The sequence below is a fragment of the Dermacentor albipictus genome, chromosome 8 (assembly GCF_038994185.2).
Source record: "Dermacentor albipictus isolate Rhodes 1998 colony chromosome 8, USDA_Dalb.pri_finalv2, whole genome shotgun sequence".
Taxonomy (NCBI): Eukaryota; Metazoa; Arthropoda; class Arachnida; order Ixodida; family Ixodidae; genus Dermacentor; species Dermacentor albipictus.
This window is the reverse complement of record NC_091828.1, coordinates 43,116,297-43,137,530: the sequence shown is the minus strand read 5'-3', so window position 1 is coordinate 43,137,530 and position 21,234 is coordinate 43,116,297. Positions and strand designations below refer to the sequence as shown.

Sequence of the window (21,234 nt, the reverse complement as noted above, 5' to 3'; positions counted from 1 at the left end):
AACGAACGAACGAGCGAGCGAGCGAGCGAGCGAGCGAGAGAACGAACGAACGAACGAACGAACGAACGAACGAGCGAGCGAGCGAGCGAGCGAGCGAGAGAACGAACGAACGAACGAACGAACGAACGAACGAGCGAGCGAGCGAGCGAGAGAACGAACGAACGAACGAACGAACGAACGAACGAACGAACGAACGAACGAGCGAGCGAGCGAGCGAGCGAGAGAACGAACGAACGAACGAACGAACGAACGAACGAACGAACGAACGAGCGAGCGAGCGAGAGAACGAACGAACGAACGAACGAACGAGCGAGCGAGCGAGAGAACGAACGAACGAACGAACGAACGAACGAGCGAGCGAGCGAGCGAGAGAACGAACGAACGAACGAATACCGCGCTATTTTCTTCAAGAAAATCAATCAATCAATCAATCAATCAATCAATCAATCAATCAATCAATCAATCATCGGCCGCTGCTGATTGGCTGCAGCTGCACGTGCGAGGAGGAGATGAGCAGCTCCAGCCAATCAGCAGCGGCCGAAATGGACAGTCAACTACGTGGACTCCCACGTAGTTTTGTCCTGAACAAGATATTCAGTTGGCAGCACCACCGCTTTCTTTTAGCTTTTGTGTGCTGTCGTTTGTTTTGCACTGTGGGTAAAAAAGAATTTATGCGTCGGTTCTCTTCTAGGAAAGAGGGGGAACGGACGTAGAGCTTGAAGTTCTGGACCAATTGGTCTCAAAGAGAAGCTTGCCGAGGAGGAGTTGCTTCTGCTCATTCAGACAGACAGACAGACAGACAGACAGACAGACAGACAGACAGACAGACACCACCTACATAGCACAAGGCCTGTTCACACCGATCCATGATGTCATGCTACCTGGCCCAAAATTTCCATTATCAAGGCAGGTGTGACGAAAGCGGTGACGTCAAAATCACCACGGCTTACTCGGGAGCCTCTGGAACATCCCTATTAGATTCTATGGCTGTCGGGCCAGGTAGCATGACGTAATGGATCGGAGTGAACATGCTTTGCGCTAAACACGCAGAGACGGGACGAACGGAGAAAAGAAATGAAGGAAGAATCGATACCGACGATCACATGTTGACGCGGCGTCGTGGCACCGGGTAAATGGCTAGCACTCAGGCTGCTCAAACAGATAAACTTGTCACGGGCTGCCAACAGCATACGCGAGTGGCGAATATTACGGCCCCGTCAGCGAGGCACCAATCGTAGCGTGCGTGCTTCTGAGCACGTGCGTTTGCCGCAAAAGAATACGACAGGCCCAAAGTTGAGAGATGAGGAGCCGACGAGGGCAACACGATAAGAGCAGAGCGACAACTACATATGTTTATCTTTTCACTGCCAGTTGCACGCGTGAACGCATTTCGGCTGGTTGCGCGTTCGTACACGTATGCGTGTTTGGTCACCGTTATCTCTGCGACGGCCTATCCTCTTATCTGACTTCCCTGCACTACACTTATGCGTGAGGGGTAAAACGCGCACAAGCGCGGCTGATACGTTCTCCAAACGCGGGGTGCTATTTCGGGCCGATGGTCCGCCAAGGGCTCAGGACGATAGCATGACGATAGTGCCCTCTGCGGCGCGCGAATTCGGCTTCACGGCTTGAAAGCGTGAACGCTTTCGAACGACTGCTCTGACACCAAATCTGTCAGTATCCCAGGAACACGATAAGTGGCCTGAAAGCCTGTTGAATACCACAGTGATAATCGTTTAAGCTCCGTATTTACGCATTCCGTAGAGACACATTCGAAAGGAAAGTTTCAGAAGCGCGCTTTGCCGGCACGAGCGAAAACGAAACTGCTGGGAGCAACCTCAACGTGTTAGACAAATAAGTGTGGATTGAATTGCATTTATGCTCGCTCTTACACCGAGATTGTGTACTTCGCCTTGCGTGTATTTCGCCTTTTGTGTGCTTTGATATCCACATTTTATGCAAACAAACAAGGACACGGCTTTCGTAGTCGCGGAAGTTGTTATTTCACCACCCTTTTTTTTTTTTTCAGAATGAGAACGCGCTTCTGGGTACCCGCGCAACAGTGTTGTAGCCAGCGCCACCACAAAACTGAGCAACTCCGCAAGAAGCCGTGAAGCGGCGCCACCGTTTTCAAAACAAACGGTGACGTTGCGCGTGGGGTGATTTCTCGCGTCGTCCCCTCGCGCTCGCTGCACGATAGCTGTGCAACCTTCTCTCGCGCTCTTGGTAGGCGGTGGGCGCGTGCTTCTCTGCTTGCTGTATTCCTTTTGCTTGGCGCCGCCAACAGCATTTTCGAAGGCGCTTGCTTTTCATTTATTTCTTTCGGGAAAGGGGGAAACGAACCGGCAGCAGGCCATCGCCGTTGAACGCGCTCGTCCAAGGTCCTCGTCCGGCCGACGGCGAACGTGACACAGCGCACAAGGCACGCGCTCGCTCGAGTAGAGAGACAACAGACGCGTCGATCAGGCCCCCCCCACAAAAGACCAGCGCTGCAGCTTCTGTGTCGACCGGACTTTCGACAACTCGACTGCGGTGCTAGCTCGCGCTCGGTCCACCTCGAGCGTTCGTCCACGACTCCGACGCTTTTCGTTGCTCCTTTCGGATCGCCGTCTCATCCGAACCCTGCTGTTCCCGCCTCGCTGGACTGCGTCGCCTAGCAGCTGCTCTTCGACCGAAGCCCGCAGTACTACGTGCGAATCCGGGCGTCGATTATGTCGGCGACTCCGCCGCATCAGCCGCCGGCCGCTGCCAACGATGACGCGCTGAACGGTAAGTAAACAAAGCGGAGACGCTTCCTCGCTCGTTTTCTCATCCACATGCCTCGTCGGGGACGGAAAAAAAATGCGCGCGAGTTGACGCCGTGGCGCTATCACGCGCGCGCCTTTTGGCAGCGTTGTGTTCGCGACCAGTTTCGTTGGCGATGGCTGCAGCGGCAGCAGCATACATGGCGCTCGCTCAGCTGTGCGCGCGCCCGCGCGAAATGTTACTATCTCCTTTCGCGGCCAAGTCGCTGACGCAACGTTCGTCCTCGCACCTTGGTTGTCGTGATTTGCTTTCGCAGCCGAGCGGCGACGGTTTCGCGCGCGACGCTGCACGTATGATTAGCGTTTGCGCCAGTTCAGCTGCGATTCCTCGACGCACGCTGCGCCTTCCGCGCAGTTTTACGAGACAGGCTGTCGGCATAGAGAAAGCTGTCGGCTTGAGAAGTACTACACGACGCGAGTGCGTCCGTTGTGGTTTTCTTGTAAAGTTCGCGCGCGGGGAAGCGTCTTGGAACCGGCTGTTCCAAACGCGTACGAGTAGCGACATTTGACTAATCTCCTCGTGCCGCCATCTGCGTTTGGTTTGCGGTGCTCCGTTGTAGCCGCCTCTCGTTCATTTAATTAGCGCTGGCTGTCATGAGGCCACCGTGAAATCAACAGAATGAAATGCGCCCAGCAGCTTGTGCAGATGAGCTTCGCTGCGCCACGGAACGCGATCGCTTGGCTCGTTGCGTTTCTTTTTTATTTGGTGCACGTTTGTTTTTCTCAACTCGCGCGTTTTGTTTAGCCAGCTTCCCGCTGGCACGCGTACCCGCTTCCTGGTATTTTTTTTCTTCTTAACTTGGCCACTATGCGTGCTGCACAGAAGAAAAACCTCGCGACCGAGACTTCCCCACTCCTCTTCCATGCGACCCTGTGTATCCGCGAAGTTGTCGCGCCATTTATGCAACCAATTGTATGCAGCGAGGCAGTGAAGCAGACGACCCTATAAAACTGCTGCGACGCCGCAGCGTGCGCTCGCGCTATCAGTTTCGCCTTTCTTGTTTTCGTTTCTCTTCCCCCTCGCGTTGATCGAACGTGACGTTCCGCCCTATACGTGTTGCTACAGGTCGGTTCGCGAATGGGAGGCGCGGACGCGTTATTTGCGACTTCGCGATTCTGCGTTGCGTGGTTGCTGTGTCGCGCTCGCGATATGCGTCTTCCTACTCGCTTGCATATGCTGCCAACAGGCGCTGCCAACGGAAGCTCGCAAGGGCAGCCGCTTAGTTACTTTCGGCCTTTCGGTTTTTCATTTGCATTTTTCAGTCTCGCTGAGCGTGAAATTTGTCGAGAACCGGACGCTACCGCGCACCCGGCTCTGCTGGTATCATTTATGTGCGTGCAAAACGATAGGAACGCTACAAAAACTGAATCGGAGGCTGGTGTGATTGGTCGCATCTCAACACGGGCATTTCTTGCCGATCGCCGAGCAGACGGTTCGCGTTTAGGAATATTTTGAGGCGCTTTTACTGTGCTACAGGCCAGCCTGTTTTCCCTCTTGAGCCAGCGTTGCTAGCGTTTTAGCGCTAGTTAAATGCTGTGAATGCGTCGCTGTGAAAAACGTGTATTGTGGAACTAAAAACGCAGTAATAAAATACCAACTCACGTATTCAGCTTACGGGACAAAATGTACTTTATTGTGTAAATTTTAATACTGCTTGTACTGCAACAACTTTGTTCGTTTCACTGCAGTATACCGATAATCTTTCTCGACTTTTGTCAAGAAGTGAATAACCGTTTTTATGTTAATGACGAATCTCCGTTTACACATTAGTGTACCATAGTACTCGAAATCCAGTTTTGCAGCAGCGGAGCTTGCCTGCAGCACCATATACCGGTGTGAACGTAATGTGTCGTGGTACCACATGGTGTAGTAACTCTGTGAGCGAAATAGCTGTACGTGCGTGACGCTGAGCGCGGCCCATAGTTTCTGCGACCGATGTTCATTCATTGTTTGTTTAGTGGAAACTGCTTGTTAAGGGGAAGGCGCGTTAATATCGCGTTAGATATTATCGACAGCAACCAGGGCATTGTGTTCGTGAAGGCTGTCTCAAGCGACAATATTCGAACGCATACTGCAGTAAAAAAATAAAAAATGGTTACACAAATATCGCGGCAACTCGCAAATATTCGTATTAGCCGAATTTCGTGTTAAAGGTAATAAACAACAGCTTAAGCACCAGAGTCAGGGCAAAACAGTTCGTTTATGACAGGGGCGGCGCAACGATCTTTTGCTTTTAGTGGAAGCGGGCGCTGTGTATGTGGGAGAGATGCGCTATATGAACCATAAGGTCAGCCTTGTCGCGCCCTAGGGGTTTGACGGGCGTTGAGGTTTTAAAATTTGGGGTCAACCAAAGCCTTCGGAAACTCCCATGCTCACTGTGATTCGAAGCACGGCAGAAATCGTCATTTTAGAGAATCTTGGGTTTTTTTACCTGCCAAAACTATTGATCTGATAACCTTTAGTTCGGTGGACACGCCGCAAGGCACACGAGACATGAGGTCGCAGCGGGAGACTCCGGAATAATTTTGACCTTCTGCATGTTTTATTTTTTTTTAACTTGCACCTAAATCTTAAGGACACGAGCGTTCTTGAGTATCCCCCCCTCATGGAACGCGGCTGTCATCGAACCGGCCACCTCGAGCTCAGCATCACAATGCCGAAAGGTATACCGCCGCCGAAGACTATGAAGTGGGCTTGTATGTAGGATACCTGCTGTGTTTGCGTATTCCTCCGCCGGCGCTCATTTTTCGCTGCGGCGTTTGCTAACGAGGATAGCCGTTGTGTAACGTGCCATCATTAGGAAGACCATACAACCGTATCGGTGGGAAAGAATCTAATGGCTTTCGAGAGCGTCTACTAGTGTTACAAATAGATGTTCGCGGTATACGCGCGGTTCACTGTTTGCGTAAGCTTGCAGCAAAAGAACAATGCATCGTTGTGGTGGAAACTGGCGACAGGTGGAATTCCTCGCAGCGACCGCGCACGAAAGATACATTTCTCATCGTGTGGTCGCGGCAGGTGGAGCGACGCGCTATTTGTTCGTTTTGCCGGGTGAGGTGGTGAAACGTGTGGTGCGGGAGGATATCGGAAAAGAGAAGGACGGCGTGCCGCGCCAATCAGATCACGAGCGCTTCCTTTCCCACCAGTTGGGACGCGGCCGGCGCGGTTTCTTGTTAATTTTTCTTTAAAACCGCGTATACCGGTTCCCACGTGATGCTGCGCAGCTCTGACGTTGTTTGCGCACCGGGTAAATGCAAGTAGGTGTTTTACAGTTAAACTGGGGCTTTATTAACAGGTGTTCCCCACATACAGTGCACCGTATACTATGTGTGTGCGTACGTCACTCGGTTTTCGCGCCACCTGTTGTGCGAGAGAGAGAAATATTTGACTGAGTGATAAGTGCATCTAGACAATGTGTGTAAGGATGTGAGTTATAGACCCGATTTACAACGTTTCTCGCTTTTTAGGGGTGCAAACTATTGTACTGTGTAGCCGGCTACTTCTAGCTGGCGAAAGGGTGTTGGGGAACAACGTGTTGCGAGTACCATAACTATACATAGTATGCACGTGACCTCACATCCGCTGCTATCGTCTGCTTCCGCTACCTTCCGCCATCTTGGGGAACCTTATCAACAGGCGCGCGCACAGGCCTATAGGTTCTCCAACATGGCGCCGACGTAAACCGGAAGTCGCGGAGTATCCTTGAATGACGTGCGTGCATACTATCTATATCTTATCGTGAATAACGTTTGCGTGTATGTACGAAAACACTTTCGATCCTGGCGTACCGCGTCTCGCGAGTAGCAAGTAGCGCTGCCTTCGTCGTTATCGCCGGCGGCGTTGGGCCCCGGAACATCAGCCGGGGGGGTGGGGACAATTCTGCGCGAGTACACCGAGTGGACTGTCCGTTTCGGCCGCTGCTGATTGGATGCAGCTGTACGAGAGAGGAGGAGATGAGCGGCTCTGTAGCCAATCAGCTCCCTGCTCTTGTGACCACAAAGGCTTCCCTCGAGCGGCGCTGCACGCAACTACCTCCCCCACGGCCATTCCTGTTTTTCCCGCGCGTTTGCCTTGCGTCGAAATCATTCGGGGTCGATAGCGAGCTTATCGCATAGTCTCGAGTACCGATACCCCTATAGCTTCCAAATCTGTTGTTTACCATTTCTTATCCTAACTTCTCCTCGTCACTCTCCATTTATTTATTTATTTATTTATTTATTTATTAGCCAGTTACCGTCTATTACGCCTGGGCCAGGTATCCCCCTAGGGAGGATCCAGTCGTGTAACGTAACGACTATAGCTCTGTAGTCAGCCCTGCCTATCGGAAAGCCATATGCGACGTTTTGCTGCCATAGTTGTCGTGGAAGCGACACAATCAATTTATCTGCAGGCACCTCACCGGAAGCGCCACAGGGGTTGCGCCCTTTCTGTGTATTTTTAATAAGCGTGTCTCTTTCTGTAACGCTCGAACGGTATCGAGAGTAAATAAGCGGAACGCAACACAGCCTCCGAGATCGGTCGGTGCGCGCGGGCTTTCCCGCGCTCCGCCCCATTCCGCAGGCCGTGAGTGAAACGAAATCGCGGAGACGCACAGCCGTGGAGGAAGGAAATGAACTAGTAGGAAAGCGTCACGCGATACCGCTAAGCCAGCCTCCACTGTCACCGCCCTTGCCACTCTCCGAGGCTTTGTGCGCGGTGCCTTTTGGTTAATCTCGGTTGGGATTCGGCCCTCGTGGTTGCCGGACCATTCGATATTGTTTGGTACGCGGTAACCTTTAGCGTCGCCTGCGGTCACAGCCATGGATGCACGTAGGGGGCATCGGGTGATCGGGCGCGTGTCGTTGTTTGCCTCAAATGCGTTGCCTCGAAGATCGGGGCCGCCTGACCCATGACGACAGAATTTTGAAAGCGTAGCTCGCGATTACCACCGCGGTTAGTGGAGTGGTCCGCGCTCCCGCCTCGAAACCCTTCCAGAATGCGAGAGCGTTGTCTATTGTTTCGGCAGATCAGCTGTTGTGCACCTTAAAGGGACACTAAAGCGAAACAATAAATCAGTTTAGACTAATGAAGCATTGCTTGAGAACCCTGCAGGCAATAACTTAAAAAATATAGTTTGATTATTAGATGACAAAATGCAGGTCCAAGCATCAGTATTTGAACTTCGCGCCGAAACCCCAGCGACGGCACGTCAGCATGACGTCAGGGATTCCAAAGTATGTTTTCGCATTTGGGCCGCGTTGGCTGAAAGCTTCCCGAAACTTGCCATGTTTAATATTCGGTTCCTTTAGAACACAATGTAGTCAATCTGTACCGCTATATATAATTAGTAGGCCCTAGAAGATGCCATCAAAATCCAAGACGTCACAGCCCCCAGGTGCGGGAACTTAAGTAGGCGTCGCCACCCCTATTTCCTTCTTGCGCTTTTTCTGGCTTACCAAACGTCTTATCGTTGTAAGAGTGGTGTTTTTGGTGTTGTAGAACGGTAATTTACTGATGCAGAAGAAATCATTTTTCACTTTAGTGTCCCTTTAAACTGCGGTGCGCATTTGCTTTCTAATTTTTGTCCCGCTGTGTTGCACCTATTTTAGGAAGAGACGAGACGTATTGCGGGATAACTTTTTGTCGCACTTTCGTTTAGTAAAATGTTCCGCTGTGCGTCTTTAGTTGCGAGAGAAATCAATGGCATTGGTGGGCACTTCAATATGCCAAAGTCGTCGCCTAGCCTTCAGATTCACGCGTACTATTTTGTAAGACTGTGTAGTGCGATTTCGCTACGTTGTTGAGTTCTCGCCGGCCTGACAAGCCGAAGACTTCGAGCAGAACGACAACGTCGACTGGGGCCGTCTACGTTAACAACAGTTCACCAGTCAATCATTGGGCACAAGAAGGGAAGAATTTCTTTTTTTTTTTTCCACGGGAAAGCAATTGCTGCACAGCCTAGACGCCCGCTCGATCGCATTCACATGTTTTCAGGGGTGAAGTGCACGATTACAAGACGGTCCCCAAACGCGGCGTATCGTCGTCGGAAGGTCGTCTCGGTCGCGTGAACACATTTGCATGGAGAAAGGTTTCCTCGCTTGCCTGAAAACGCCAGTCGTCCTTGAGGTGGTCCTCTCTGGTTGTCGGGCACCGATGCCGGTTACCCAACGCCTTCGTTCGGTGCAGAGCGCCTGCCTGCTGTTTAAGCGGCGAGCCGAGTCTACGTAACGTAAGGCGGTTCGGTGCCGCTACCCGACTGACATGCTGGACTGCTTCGCACGCTTTTACTTTCACTAACCTCGGCGTGCGCGTTTGTCACGCCTACCATGTGCGCCTGTTCCGCGACCCCCCTGCACCAGATGCAACCAAAGCGAGCCGACTAGAATGTACCACTTGTCTATATTGTGACTAAGGCATACTTTTCGTTTGTATATTTTTTTAACGCCTAAGCTTCAAGATTGTTTCCTGACGCGCTCCCTCCTCGTCTCTCCCTTCCTCCATGCGCACAGCACGCTTCGGAGCCCTTTCCACACCACGTGACCGAGCTGAACTCGGGGTGCCTAGCAGGTCCCGGTCTCGCCGCCGTCTCGTATTCGCCGATTCGGCTCCGGGACGTCGTCATTTCTCTTCCGGATTGCGCGTTGTGTGTATTTATATCGTCCGCGGGCATCTTCTCGCCTCGTTCTTGGCGACGCAGTCGTCAGGCAGTGTGTGTGTATGTGTTCGGAAGGGGGTTGGGGGACGCCTGGAAGTGGGCCGACTTGAGTGGCCGACTGCTGCGAGTACGTTCGCGCGTCGACGCGCTGCTCTATCGAGATGCTGCCACCCTTGTCGTCGAGTGGGAGTGCTGCTGGGAGAAGGCTATATAGCGGGAGCGGATGATGGGAATGATGCGTGAGGGCTAGTCTGGTTATATACGGCCTCTACGCGTTAGAGAGGAGAGCGGGGAGCGGCACCCGAAGAAGGCACTCGGTCGCGCCAAGCTCGTCGTCGTCCATCATCGGCGCGGAAGGCGTCGCCGACTGCTCTCTCCGCGATGACGAATGCCGCCCCGTCGTGCCCGGCGGGTTGACGGCGCCCGGGGCATTCCTCACGCGCGGCTCGTGTGTATTGCACGAAGGCGTCGCGTATAATCGAGCTTATGTAGGGCGAAAGCGTTCGGTGCGTTAGGTAGGGGACCGGACATATCCCACGCAGTTCACGACGGGCAAAATTTGCCCGCGACGGACGGCGCAATGACGAGCGTCGAGGGTGCAGCACGATTGTGTGTAATGCATACTGTGCGATTGTAATAGCTTTGTCGGTCATTTAAGGGGGGCGACATGGATCAGATTCTGTGGGTATAGTTGCACGTTAGTCGCACGATGTTGGTCATTGTGCAGTGAAGTGCTGCCAATGCTGGCAGTTTTCGTGGTGGGGGAGGAGGGGGGTGGCAGCGAGATGCAAGAACGCTCGTTTGCAGCGCAGGTTAAAGAACCCCGGATTGTCAAGACTAAGCTGGAGTCACCCGCTGTACAGTGTGCCTCATGGTGAGATCGTCGTTTTGGCACGTAAAACCGCGAAACTAGATTTGTCTTTCGGTGCTGGCAGGTTAATAAAGGCAAAGGAGACCGCAGATGCATCTTTAATATATTCCGTAGTGGCCATTGAACACACTCTGGTGTCGCCAACGCTGGTATCACTAACGCATCAGCAGACCTTTGTAGGTGGCGCCATTACTCACTCAAAACTACCTTTGGCGCCGTGTAACATGCTGCTTGGCTGGTCTGTATCCGCCGTTCATTGTGCGCAAAAGCAATACTGTCGATGTGAGGCTGCGGCTCCTGCTAGTTCTGGCGTTTTCGATCTAAATTGTATCAATGGGGTCATTACTTAACTAATCATTTTTTGACTGCAGTATGGTTAAAGTGCAGATGACCGTTGTCGAGAAGCCACCAGGTACCTTAAACGATGAGCTGCTGGCGCTCCGTGTGAGCGACGTATGTTTGGGTGCGTGTCAACAGCAGCAGCATCATCATTGCCCGTCTGTCACACGTTCGAGTGTGTGCGCGACGCCAGTTTTCCGACCAGGGTTCTGGGCGTTCGGCAGCTCCGAACGAAACGCATTGCAGCGTTCGCGCCGACTTCTTCGAGGGGGGGGGGGGGGGGGGTTGGACTCGTCCGATAAGCGTACTCTTTGTTCGGTCGAACGGTGCCCACGTGATTGCCCGCCCAGAAGTCCAGTGCAGCGGTGAGATTGCGCCCACGGTGCCCCGCGGCAGTGTATTGCCGATGCATGTGTCGCTAAGACGAAGAAGGAAAGAAAAAGTGTGATAGAAAGAACGAAAGAAAGAAAGAAGTTGAGAGGTCAGGGACGTGCGTGGACGTCCACACGTGGTCCTTTACATCCTCGACCGGTTGCCGGCCACCTGCGTTGGAACAGCGCAGTAACGTGCACTGCGGTGCAGCCGACGGCTTGGGACGCGCGCAGTTGAACGAGTGTTTCGAACCACGGACGCGCGAAAATATTGACTTTTCATCCGCGTCGCACCGGAAGGCTGCGCCCGGGACGATCGCAGATGTTTCTTGGGGGGATATGAGAAGGGGGGCGTTGAACTGACATCCGCCTTCCGGTGTTGGGAGTCCTTGAACTATGGCGTAAAAGATAGTCGGAGGCGTCCGTTGGCTTCGTGCTTCGTCGTCTCGAAACGAATTTCAAGTGTTTAAAAAAAAAAACCTTTCTCATATATATTTACAGTAATAAACGGGTTGGACACTAAAACTTACGAGACAGTAATAACGTAAAAGAAACGAAACAATTTATTTGCAACATGTATATAAAAAAATGGCTGTGGCTTAGCTAAGGTTAAGCCCAGGATGCGAAGCATACTAGCCTTTATTTTTGTTGTTGAACCACTGTTTAGCCTGGTGAACTGCTGTTGCTTGGCTATATTTGGTTCGGCTAGACGAAGAAACAACTCATGCGTTACTCTGCTTCGCCTTCAAGAGTGGAACGCGACAGCGTTCCCGTCGACCCGCCAGCGACTACGCGCCCCGCATTGGACGCGGTGAGCGTCGAGCAACGCAGCGTTCGGCGCGGCAACGAAATGTGCGCCTGAGCAAGCGACGCACGCCTGAGCCTTAGAAACAGCTCGTTTCTAAGGCAACACCGCATTCACTAGAGGCGCTTTTGTACCGCTTTGAAGCATCGTACTCGTGGCTCAGTGGTAGCGTCTCCGTCTCACACTCCGGAGACCCTGGTTCGATTCCCACCCAGCCCATCTTGCAAGAGTGGAGCCAAAGCCACTTCTCCTCTGTCGTGACGTCACGGTGTCACGTGGTATGGCATGGGGTCAAAGGTCATTGAAGGCGACACCGCCGCGCCTGAGGAGCTGGGTTGAGCTCTCGTAATATGCTTCGCATAAAAGGAACGCTTGTTTTAAACGAGGGAAGCGCCCGCAGTGGTTGTTGCTGTAAGAAACAAAACTGCAACGTCCCGATATTTCGTATCCGTCGCTACAATGTGTAAGCGCAGGTTGGGTGACATCGCTCGCTCGCCGTGTACGTTACTAGCTTTGCTCCCGGCCATAGAAGAAGGGGGCGGGGTTTCCAAAAAGGTCCCTCCTCCATCCACGCGGCAGCAGCACCGCCGATTTCGAGTCGGCGGGACCTAAAAGCGCGTTGCCGAAAAAAAAAAAAAACGGTGCCGACGCGCTCTTTGCACTCGGGGGCCTACGTGCCCACGAGCACGCCTGCCTTCTCTCGTGCGAGATCGGTCGCGTTGCGTGCATGTGCGTCGGAGTGGGGAATCACGGGTTGCGTGCGCCCGTTCTCTTCGTCGCCTGCGCTGACAGCAGCGAGAGCAGAAAAAATGGCTGTGGCTTAGCTAAGGCTAAGCCCAGGATGCGAAGCACACTAGCCTTTATTTTAGTTGTTGAACCACTGTTTAGCCTGGTGAACTGCTGTTGCTTGGCTATATTTGGTTCGGCTAGTAAACAACTCATGCAGGCGAGCGCACGAGCTGAGACCCGGCTATGTAGCTACGCGGCCGCAAGCGAGCGCACGAGTTGAGCCTCCGCTTTTGCAGCTGTTATGACGTCATATGGTAGCTACGCGGCCGCGCGCGGCGCAGCAAGGAAGAGCGTGGTTGTGCGGCTAGTATGCTTCGCATAAAAAAAAAATTGCAGCCGCGAAGCAGTCTTTGAGGGTGGTCGTGTGCAGGATGGTGGTCGTGGGCAATTGATGCGGGAAGGAAGGGATAGACGGAACGAGGAGGCCGGGCGCTTGGCAACGCTCCTGCGCGCCACCAGCAGTTGGTGCGCTTCCCTCGAGCTTGCTTCGCTAAGTCCGGCTTATGAGAGACCGCGGTCCTGTGGTGTGCAGTGTTTGTTGTCCCCTCGGAGGAGGAGCCTTGCCCTTCGCTTTCTCCTCCTCAGCCGCCCCCTCACCGCGACATCGATTTCGCGGCGGGAAACGCTGGCCGGGCTCGCGTGCGAAACCGCCCACTCCCTTCCTACCCTGTGTGAACGATTCCTGCGCTTTCGCTCTCTCTCTCTCGATGCGCCTGTTTATTCCGGCTGTCTTCTTCAATTCGGTTCTCCGATTTTATTTCCGCAATTTATTCTTTCGTCCCCGCCTTGCCGCCACCTCTTCCCTGTCGTCTTGCTTTGTCGTGCACACACCTGCATTATGTAAAGCCTTCTTCCTCGTTTCACATTTACAATTTGTTTCTACGCTTGTGTTTCCCGCGGTTTGTTATGCTTTAAGTGCACACACCCCTCATTTTTTTGTTTTGTTTCGCTCGTATGTTGCCATTTCTCTTTTTGTAATTGTTCGCCTCGGCGCATTCGCTGAGCGTTCCTCTTCTTTTCGTGTGGGTGCGTGCGCGATGCGTTGAAAAAGAAAGAAGGAGCCCCCCTCCCCCTTTGGCCTCGGGAGGGTCGTTGCCTGTGTTCCTCCGGCGAGCGACCGCATCAGCTGCACGTGTTTGTGACGGCTCCGTGGCCCCTACTGCCGACGGGCTGCTGAGAGGCGCGCTACGAGGGAGTTGGGAGGGGGGCGAAGGGGGCGGGGGCGGGGGGTGCGCCGGACGAGCGTGGCGAATTAGCTCCGCAAGATGGCCGACGAGCATTGAGAACCAGTGCGGAGGGATGCCACGGCGTACAAAGAAAAAAAAAGAAAGTAATTGAAGCCGCGTTGTAACGGCTCTCGGATAGGCTATGCGAGGCCTGGCAACATATATTGTAACTGCGCTCGGCGTTTCCTGTCGTCGTGCGTTTGCGCGAGGACGTCGACCCCGCCCTGTGTGCGTGGCGTGGGCGTCTTGGATGGAGCACATGTGCGGGTTCTCGAGCGCATTTTCGCGGGTCATCGTCGTCGCCTTCTTCATCGTCGTCCTAATTTCTGAGTACGGTTCTATGGGGTCGAACCGAAGTGGTTGGAAGCAGTACGCCCGCGCCATCTCACTTCTATGCAAAAAAGTATTAAAATTGCCTTGAAATTAATAAATAAGAATGATAATAAAGAAAGCACACTTAAAGGGACCCTGAAACGATTTTGGCGATTTTCTACAAACGTACTGAGTCGTTAGAGTAGGTCTTTCTGATCATTAATTGACACATCTAAGTGCTCTGCGTAAAGCGTGTAATTTATTATAAGGTTTTAAAAATGCACATCGCTGTCGATCGCAGCGCACTGCTCGGCGGAATTTTAAGCCGCCCCTACCCATATGATGCAAATAACCCATATTACGTCACATGGGCGAGCTATCTGATTGGCTGACCAGGGCGCGTGGTCGATAATTTTTCCAACTTTATGGTGAACAAATGATGCTCGTAATAGTTGGAATGTTGGTTACTTTGTTTTTGTAAAAAGAAAATAACTTAAAGAGAATACACAAGAATAGTTTTTTAGTACACTTGAGCACTTCCGGCACACAGCAAGTGTCGTCTGCTTGTGTTACAACGTGCGCAGTCTTTGACGAGAGCTCCGCCGTCAGTGTCGATCAGTCTTTTCGTGAGCACGATGAATCACCCTTGTTGCGTTGTGGGCTGCAGACGTAGCGACTGGAAAGATGTGAAGTTGCGAAATCGTGTCTCTCTGCAAGGCACCATACGAGCGAACTGGCTGCTGCGCATCGGACTGCGGCTATCCGATAGGCGCCAGGATTTGCGCGTTTGTGGCCGTCACTTTACAGCGGAAGATTACTAACGCAATAGCGTTTCGCAAGTCCGGTATTAGGGCAAACACAAGCGCAAGGGGACAGGGTCTGGCCGCTTGACTGCGCCGGGATGAGCCATGAGATGAGCAGAAAGGTAAATGTGAATGGTCTGCACGGTGCAGCCACCTGGTGGCACAGAGCTCAACCATACACAGTAGCAGCAACGAAGTGCATTCTATTTTGCTGCTGGTGTGTATTTTTCGCAGGAGTGTAATCATCAACACGTTGTTCTTACAAATGTTTAAAATGTTTTACACTTGGTTAGAGCAATATTAGCGCTTCGTTTGACTGGTTAAGCGCTGCGCCAACAAGTGTCTGGACAGTGCAGACCGATCAGGCTGCTCACGTACGTCTACTCTGAAGTTCCTTCATCAGCTTGAGTTTATGCCTCCAGTCATTTGCCGAAATGACCAGCTTGCCTGTGGTTACCGGAATACCGGCCACCTTCGGCGCTACGACGGAATGCTCGCAACGCACGCTGCTTCGATGGCTCTCGGTCGACGGCCAAGCGGCCAGCGGAGAGGTCTCGCGCGGGAGGAGGCGTGCTCCAACAACCGGAAGTGGAGGATGTGACGTCGCATCGTGACGCAGCACCAGTGAAGGCGGAGCTTAGCGCCGCTCGCTCGGCGAGCGAGTTGAGGAGGAAAGGCATGGCTAGGGAGGAGGGTAACTTCTAATCGCTTGTAACTCCATTAATACGTAACGCTTCACTTAAATTGTGGTGCGAATGTTCTACTTAAGCTGTACCCTTTGCGCCTACAAAATTTGTCCGAACCGTTTCAGGGGCCCTTTAAGCACGCGCAATACGTAAAACACTGAAGTGTGCACTGCAGGACGACCGCCTCTTCCAGCGATCTCCACTTTACCTCCGTCTCGCTTCATCTTACTCCGTCAATGAACGCCTGCAAGTTTGCCAATTTAATCGCACCACTCAGCGAGTTCTCTACTGTTTTCGACTGCGTCTCCACTTCCTCGGTGCCCATTAATTTTTGCTCCAGTAGACAACCGCGCTTGTCTACTGTATATGCATTGCGAGCGCGCTGCCCGGTTCCACATCTTTTCTACTCTTGATGTCGACTAGAATATAGGCTACTCCCGTTCGCTAGTCACCAATCTGTTCCGCTATCGCCCTATCTTCTCGTCGAGCATGCAGAATGCAAACGCGACCCTGCAATAAGATTTCGGCGCGCGATAAGGAACTTCACGTCACCTTCAGCAATAAGGGTTCAACTGGGTCTAGTTGGCAGGACGTGGTTCGTCCTTGTCACTCTGCTGTCTTCGGTGCTGAAACCGTGGCAATAAACCGAACGAGAACTGGAGACGTCGTCGTAATCAGTCCCCAGCCCTTTCCCTCGATGTCTTGGCCAAAACTGAAATTTTGGAAACTGAACCGACGACGTCTCGCGCGAGGGCCCGGCGTGCATAATGTTTCAGCAACGCCTTTTCAGCCCGTTTTCTTTCGGATCGCTTCTTTAAGTCGCGAGTCGATAACAGGGGCGCTATAACGTCAAACTATTCCAAACTGTCCTATTCCAATTCTGCAATTAGCCCTCCGCGATTGGCCGGAATCTTTTTTGGACCATGCCCACTTCACCTTTCTGTCACGCGACGTCACGAAAACTGCGATAGTTCCCCATCTGATATGACGTGTACAGACTGATTATGCATGATTTGTCCGAAAAAAAAAACGAAAAACAGCTATTTCTGATTCTACGCCTTTTCGCCATTATAGCCCCCGGCTGTTGGTCGAAAGTTTTCGGGCTGCACCCACTTCACACGACTTTACAAAACCTCAAGAACTCACCGCGTCAAAGTGACGTGTATGCGTTAAAGATGCATTAATATGCCGAACCAAACTGAATTTTCTTCTGAATAGCCGCAGGATGCCCCGTTCCGAAAGGAACAAAAGACGGCTGCAGCCGATCGCTCAGGCACTGGCTACTCGCACCTGCCGCAGAGCATGGGTTTATTTGCATATAATAACACTTTTTGCGTGGCCGTGAAACGTTTTCGAGCACTTTCAGCACGTTTACGACATCGTTCCGCCAACTATTCTTTCCTGAGGATCCATTTTAGCGTCATTCTTAAGCTTCCGTTGTATGCCACCGCGATTTTCGACCAGCCGCCGTAAGCTAAGTAAAGGGAAGCGGACCAATCGCAGACGCCGGCACCACCTTCATCCGGTTATCGACTTTCAGTGCAGTGGGTCGGCCCTATCTAATCCCTCTCCACTTGAGCGTGCTCCTCGCCTCATGTCAGCCAATTGGATAAGACAAGCCGCTGACTGTAGTTAATGTTATTCGTTTTTAAAGCAAACAAAGTTGACCTCCTATAAACGAAGGGAGCGTTTGATTGGTTTGTTCAGACAACCCTGCGGGTGACCGCCCGGTGCTTGCGTCGGCGGTTACGCAAATTTCACGTCAGGAGATTGGAATAAAAACATATTGGAATAGTTTTACGTTATAGGGCCCCAGGTGTGTAGTACAGTGCTGAGCGTTTGAAACGCGATACTCGTCAGCGCGAGACTGGCGGCTCTATTTGTGCCACCGGTGGCCACTGGAGACACCGAGTCGATGCATTTCCGTGTCACGTGGAAAGCGAGAGAGCCTTTGTGGTGCCGCGTGACTGCATTCGCCCCACCTGTGTATCCTTGACGCGCACCCAGAGGCGTGTTTTTTTTTTGCTTTATTATTACTATCATTATTTTTGCGTCCCGCCTCCTCGGTATGTGGCCGCCGAATCAGCGACCTCGCTCTCGACAATGTAACTGAGCCAACGCGCCGGGTGGGAAAGCGGGAAAAAAAAAAAAAGGAACATGGACAAATGAAACTCGAAAGACTGGAAAAAACAACGTGAAAAGCAAAGAGAGCGAACGTAAGGGGAGCTTATAAAGTTTACATACTTCGCATAATCGGACTTTTATTTACTTATTCATTTCATTTGTATTATTTTTTTAATGAAGATGATGACTGTAGCAGTAGTGTATACATATACGCACAACTAGCTGCGGGACCATGTTTTGCTTCGGGCGTGACGGAGCGTCGACCGTGTACTCCAGAGGGGGGGAGGAGGGGGAGGGAAGGCGTTGGCCGGGGACGGCGGTGTATCCGCGGCGGCCTTCGCCGAGGAGGGAGGAATGCGCCGCGCTCGGCCGTGTTTACATGCGTGGAGGACGGTGGCGGCCTCGCGTTTTCTGTTGCCTCGCTCGGCTCCCCGCTCGCTCGCCCCTCTCTCCCCCCCCCCCCGTCTTTCTCGCCCCCGACGTTTCGGATCGACGCGCCCTCGGCTTCAGAGCGTATAGCTTGGAACACATAGGGACCTCTTTGGGGCACCCGCCCGTCTCGCCTTGTGCGTGCGCGCGTGAGAGCTCGAGAAGATGGTCTTCGGCGGTTTTTCGACCGGAACTTGTTGCGGGCGTTTCCTTTCATATTCTTTGTTTCTTAGTTCGTTTCTCCTTCTCGAAAGGTTTACGGTATACGTGGCGTGCGTGTTTCTCCTTTCGACTTCCCTTATGTCACCTTGTCATCGGCGCACGGTTTGCGGGAAGTTACTTTGTGTCATCCCCGCCTTTTTCGTGAAATGCGCCCGCGCCTTCTCTATCTGTTTCTGTTTCTTTTTCTTTGCACGAAATATGGGGCGGGAGGAATAGGGCGTGTTCCCTTAAGAGCAGTGTTTCTTCGCGGAATCGGCGAAGAGCTGAGGCTGCAGGCACCCCGCCGTGGTTTAAAGCTCGACCGAGCGACGCCGCCGCTTTCCTGCAGTGCAACGGCCGATGCTCGCGTGCTCGATGTTTTGGCGAAGAACGTTCAATGGCGCCCACAGGAGGCCTAAATTGGCAATCCCCAGCCCCCCCCCCCCCACCCCCTCCCTATGCGTTTCGCTTGTACAATCGGCATAAACTGAAACGCGAACAGAAGTAAAATAATAATAACAATGGCTATTTCATTTCTTAAGGAAGCTAGGCTGTACCGCGCAAGCTCCGGTCGGCGCCCCGTTGCTTATTACGCGGCAGTTTTTCTAGCGTCGCCTTTCCCTAAACAGCGGTTCGATGGGGGGGGGGGGGGGGGGGGGCTTGCACGCTTGCTTCCAGGAGCTGCTACGCCGCGACTTGTTTCGGGTGCCCGCGGTCCGGCCGCCGGTTCGCTGTCCTGGCGGTGAGCCAGTGGACGACCTTGGCAAAGCGCGGCGGCAGTGACTCGGTTTTTGCCTTGGCCCGTTGCCTCGGCCGCGTTCAACTTAGTCGAGCTCGCTTTTTGAGCGGCGAAAGTTGAATCTCATTAGACGTCGCGGCATCGTTGGAACACTCTTGCGGGTCCCTCGGCCCTGCACGTGAGTTCGTGACACCCCCTCTTCCGCCGGCGTTTGCGATTTGGCGCATTTACAATTCGGAGTTCCCGAATCGGAACGGGACGCCTCCTTTCTTTAAGCGGAGGAAAGAGCCGGATTCTGACGACGTGTGGGATGTTGCAATGACTGCGTGTCAGTTATCTTTCAAAATATTAAAAAAAAGAAACCAGAAACTATAAACAACATGCTGTACGCGGAAGTTTCCAACAAGACTGGCGCGTCAAGAAATTTCTACGGCTGCCCAGTAGGATGATTGGTAAGACAGAAGCGTTCACACGCATCAATAAAATAAAAAAAAAACATTGCGCGGACGTGGTCATGGTAGAATTTCGATCGGGTATGTGTGGAAGAAAAAAAAAACAAATAAAATAAAATGGGAAATTGCGATTGACACCCGAAGAGCCTAACCTTGCGGACGCTTGCGTACTCATCTGGGGCGGTTGATTCGTGACTTGAGCGGAAGCAGCACAAAAATAAGAAAACACGAGGAAGGCGACGGACAACGATCCCTTCTCGTCTGCTGCGGTGTTTCCGCTCATCAGGGATTAAATTAACTTTAAGGTAATGGAAATGAATATGTGGCTTGCACCCAACTGACACGCACTTATTGACACTAAAGAGAAAAAGAACTTGGAACCGTGTTACTAAATTACGCTTCTGTGATAAAAAAAAAAAAGAGGAAAGCCAGCATAGACGCAGTAAAAGAAGTCAGGTGGCGACTCCGTGTTGAACTTCCCGCAGTAACTCGGCGCTACCTCGTGCATGTTGAGAGTTTCTGCTCGGCTCCAGTTAATTTATTTGCAGGCAGAGATGGACCAAATTGCATCCCAAAAGAGCCAGAGACTGAACTCGACAATTTTTGTTGACTTTCGTTGGCCCACAACGGCTCGAATACGCGATAATACACTTTGAAACGGATGACGAAAAAAAAAAAATGGAAGTCGGATTTTTATGTTTTTCTACCGGTAATCAACCTCTTACCGCGAAAATACCGCAAAAGAGCTTTTAAAAAAGATACTGTGTGAGTTTACAATGATCTGGCCGTTTCCCTCTAATGCCAGTTTAAACTTAGGTTATTTATCGCAAATGCGGGGAACATTCTGCCGAGCGAGAAGTGGTGCCGGAGAGAAAAAATCGAGTCGCATGAAGTCGATCGCTCTCTTCTTCATTGCACAAGCCGTTATAGGTCGCGCCGCTTGCTCGTTTCTTTCGCATTTCAATGGCCTCGCTGCATTGCACAGCGTTCGGCTCTTTGTCTCGGCACACGGCCGCGCACCTTTCGCGCGGTACTGCTGCTGCTGCGTCTTTTTTTGACGGCGACTGTGATTGCACAGCGCCTACCGGCGACGCTCTCGCAAGTCGAGAGTGTAAAGGTCGTCCGGTACGGCGCCCTCTTTCCTCGCGCATTCACTTCCGCCTCGTTTTGCGTAACACAACACGCGCGACTGTGCGCGAGGCCGTCGCTGCGTGCGGGACATAATCCAGGGCCGGTATTTTGTAGCGATGCCTTTTCCGATTCTATGTTTTTTCAGGCTTTTCGCGCTTGGCCACTGGTCAGAGCGACGGTCTGCCCACATTATCAACGCGATCAGGCGGCCGTGTGTGGTGGATGATAAGAATAGCATAGAAAAAGGCGTAAGGCATCGCTACAAAATAGCGGCCCAGCTGGCGTGCTGCGGCAAAGAGGAAGAAGAAGCAGACGATGTCGCCGTCTGTCGGAAGCGCCGGCGGCGGCAGAAGTCGCGACGGCGGCGAACGGGTTCTAGCGCGTCTGCCCCGATCCGGCAGGGGGCAGCAGCCTCGAAGGACCTCTGTTGTCTGTGTCGCCTCGCTGGGAGTTGCGTGCAGTTTTGCGTGTAGCGCCGAGTCTGGTGGTCTCAAGAGTTTGCGGACTCGGGGAAACT

General features: G+C 52.6%; 1 protein-coding gene across 1 annotated transcript in view; it reads left to right on the top strand.

The window, feature by feature from the left end:
• The first annotated feature begins 2,157 nt into the window (after window positions 1-2,157).
• The window catches only part of BNIP3 (BCL2 interacting protein 3), a 121,993-nt gene continuing 102,916 nt past the window's right edge, over window positions 2,158-21,234 (top strand). Inside the window, exon 1 of the mRNA XM_070523281.1 lies at window positions 2,158-2,769. Within this exon, the coding sequence (XP_070379382.1) occupies window positions 2,712-2,769 (58 nt within the window). The 5' untranslated portion in view covers window positions 2,158-2,711. The remainder of the gene's footprint in view (window positions 2,770-21,234) is intronic.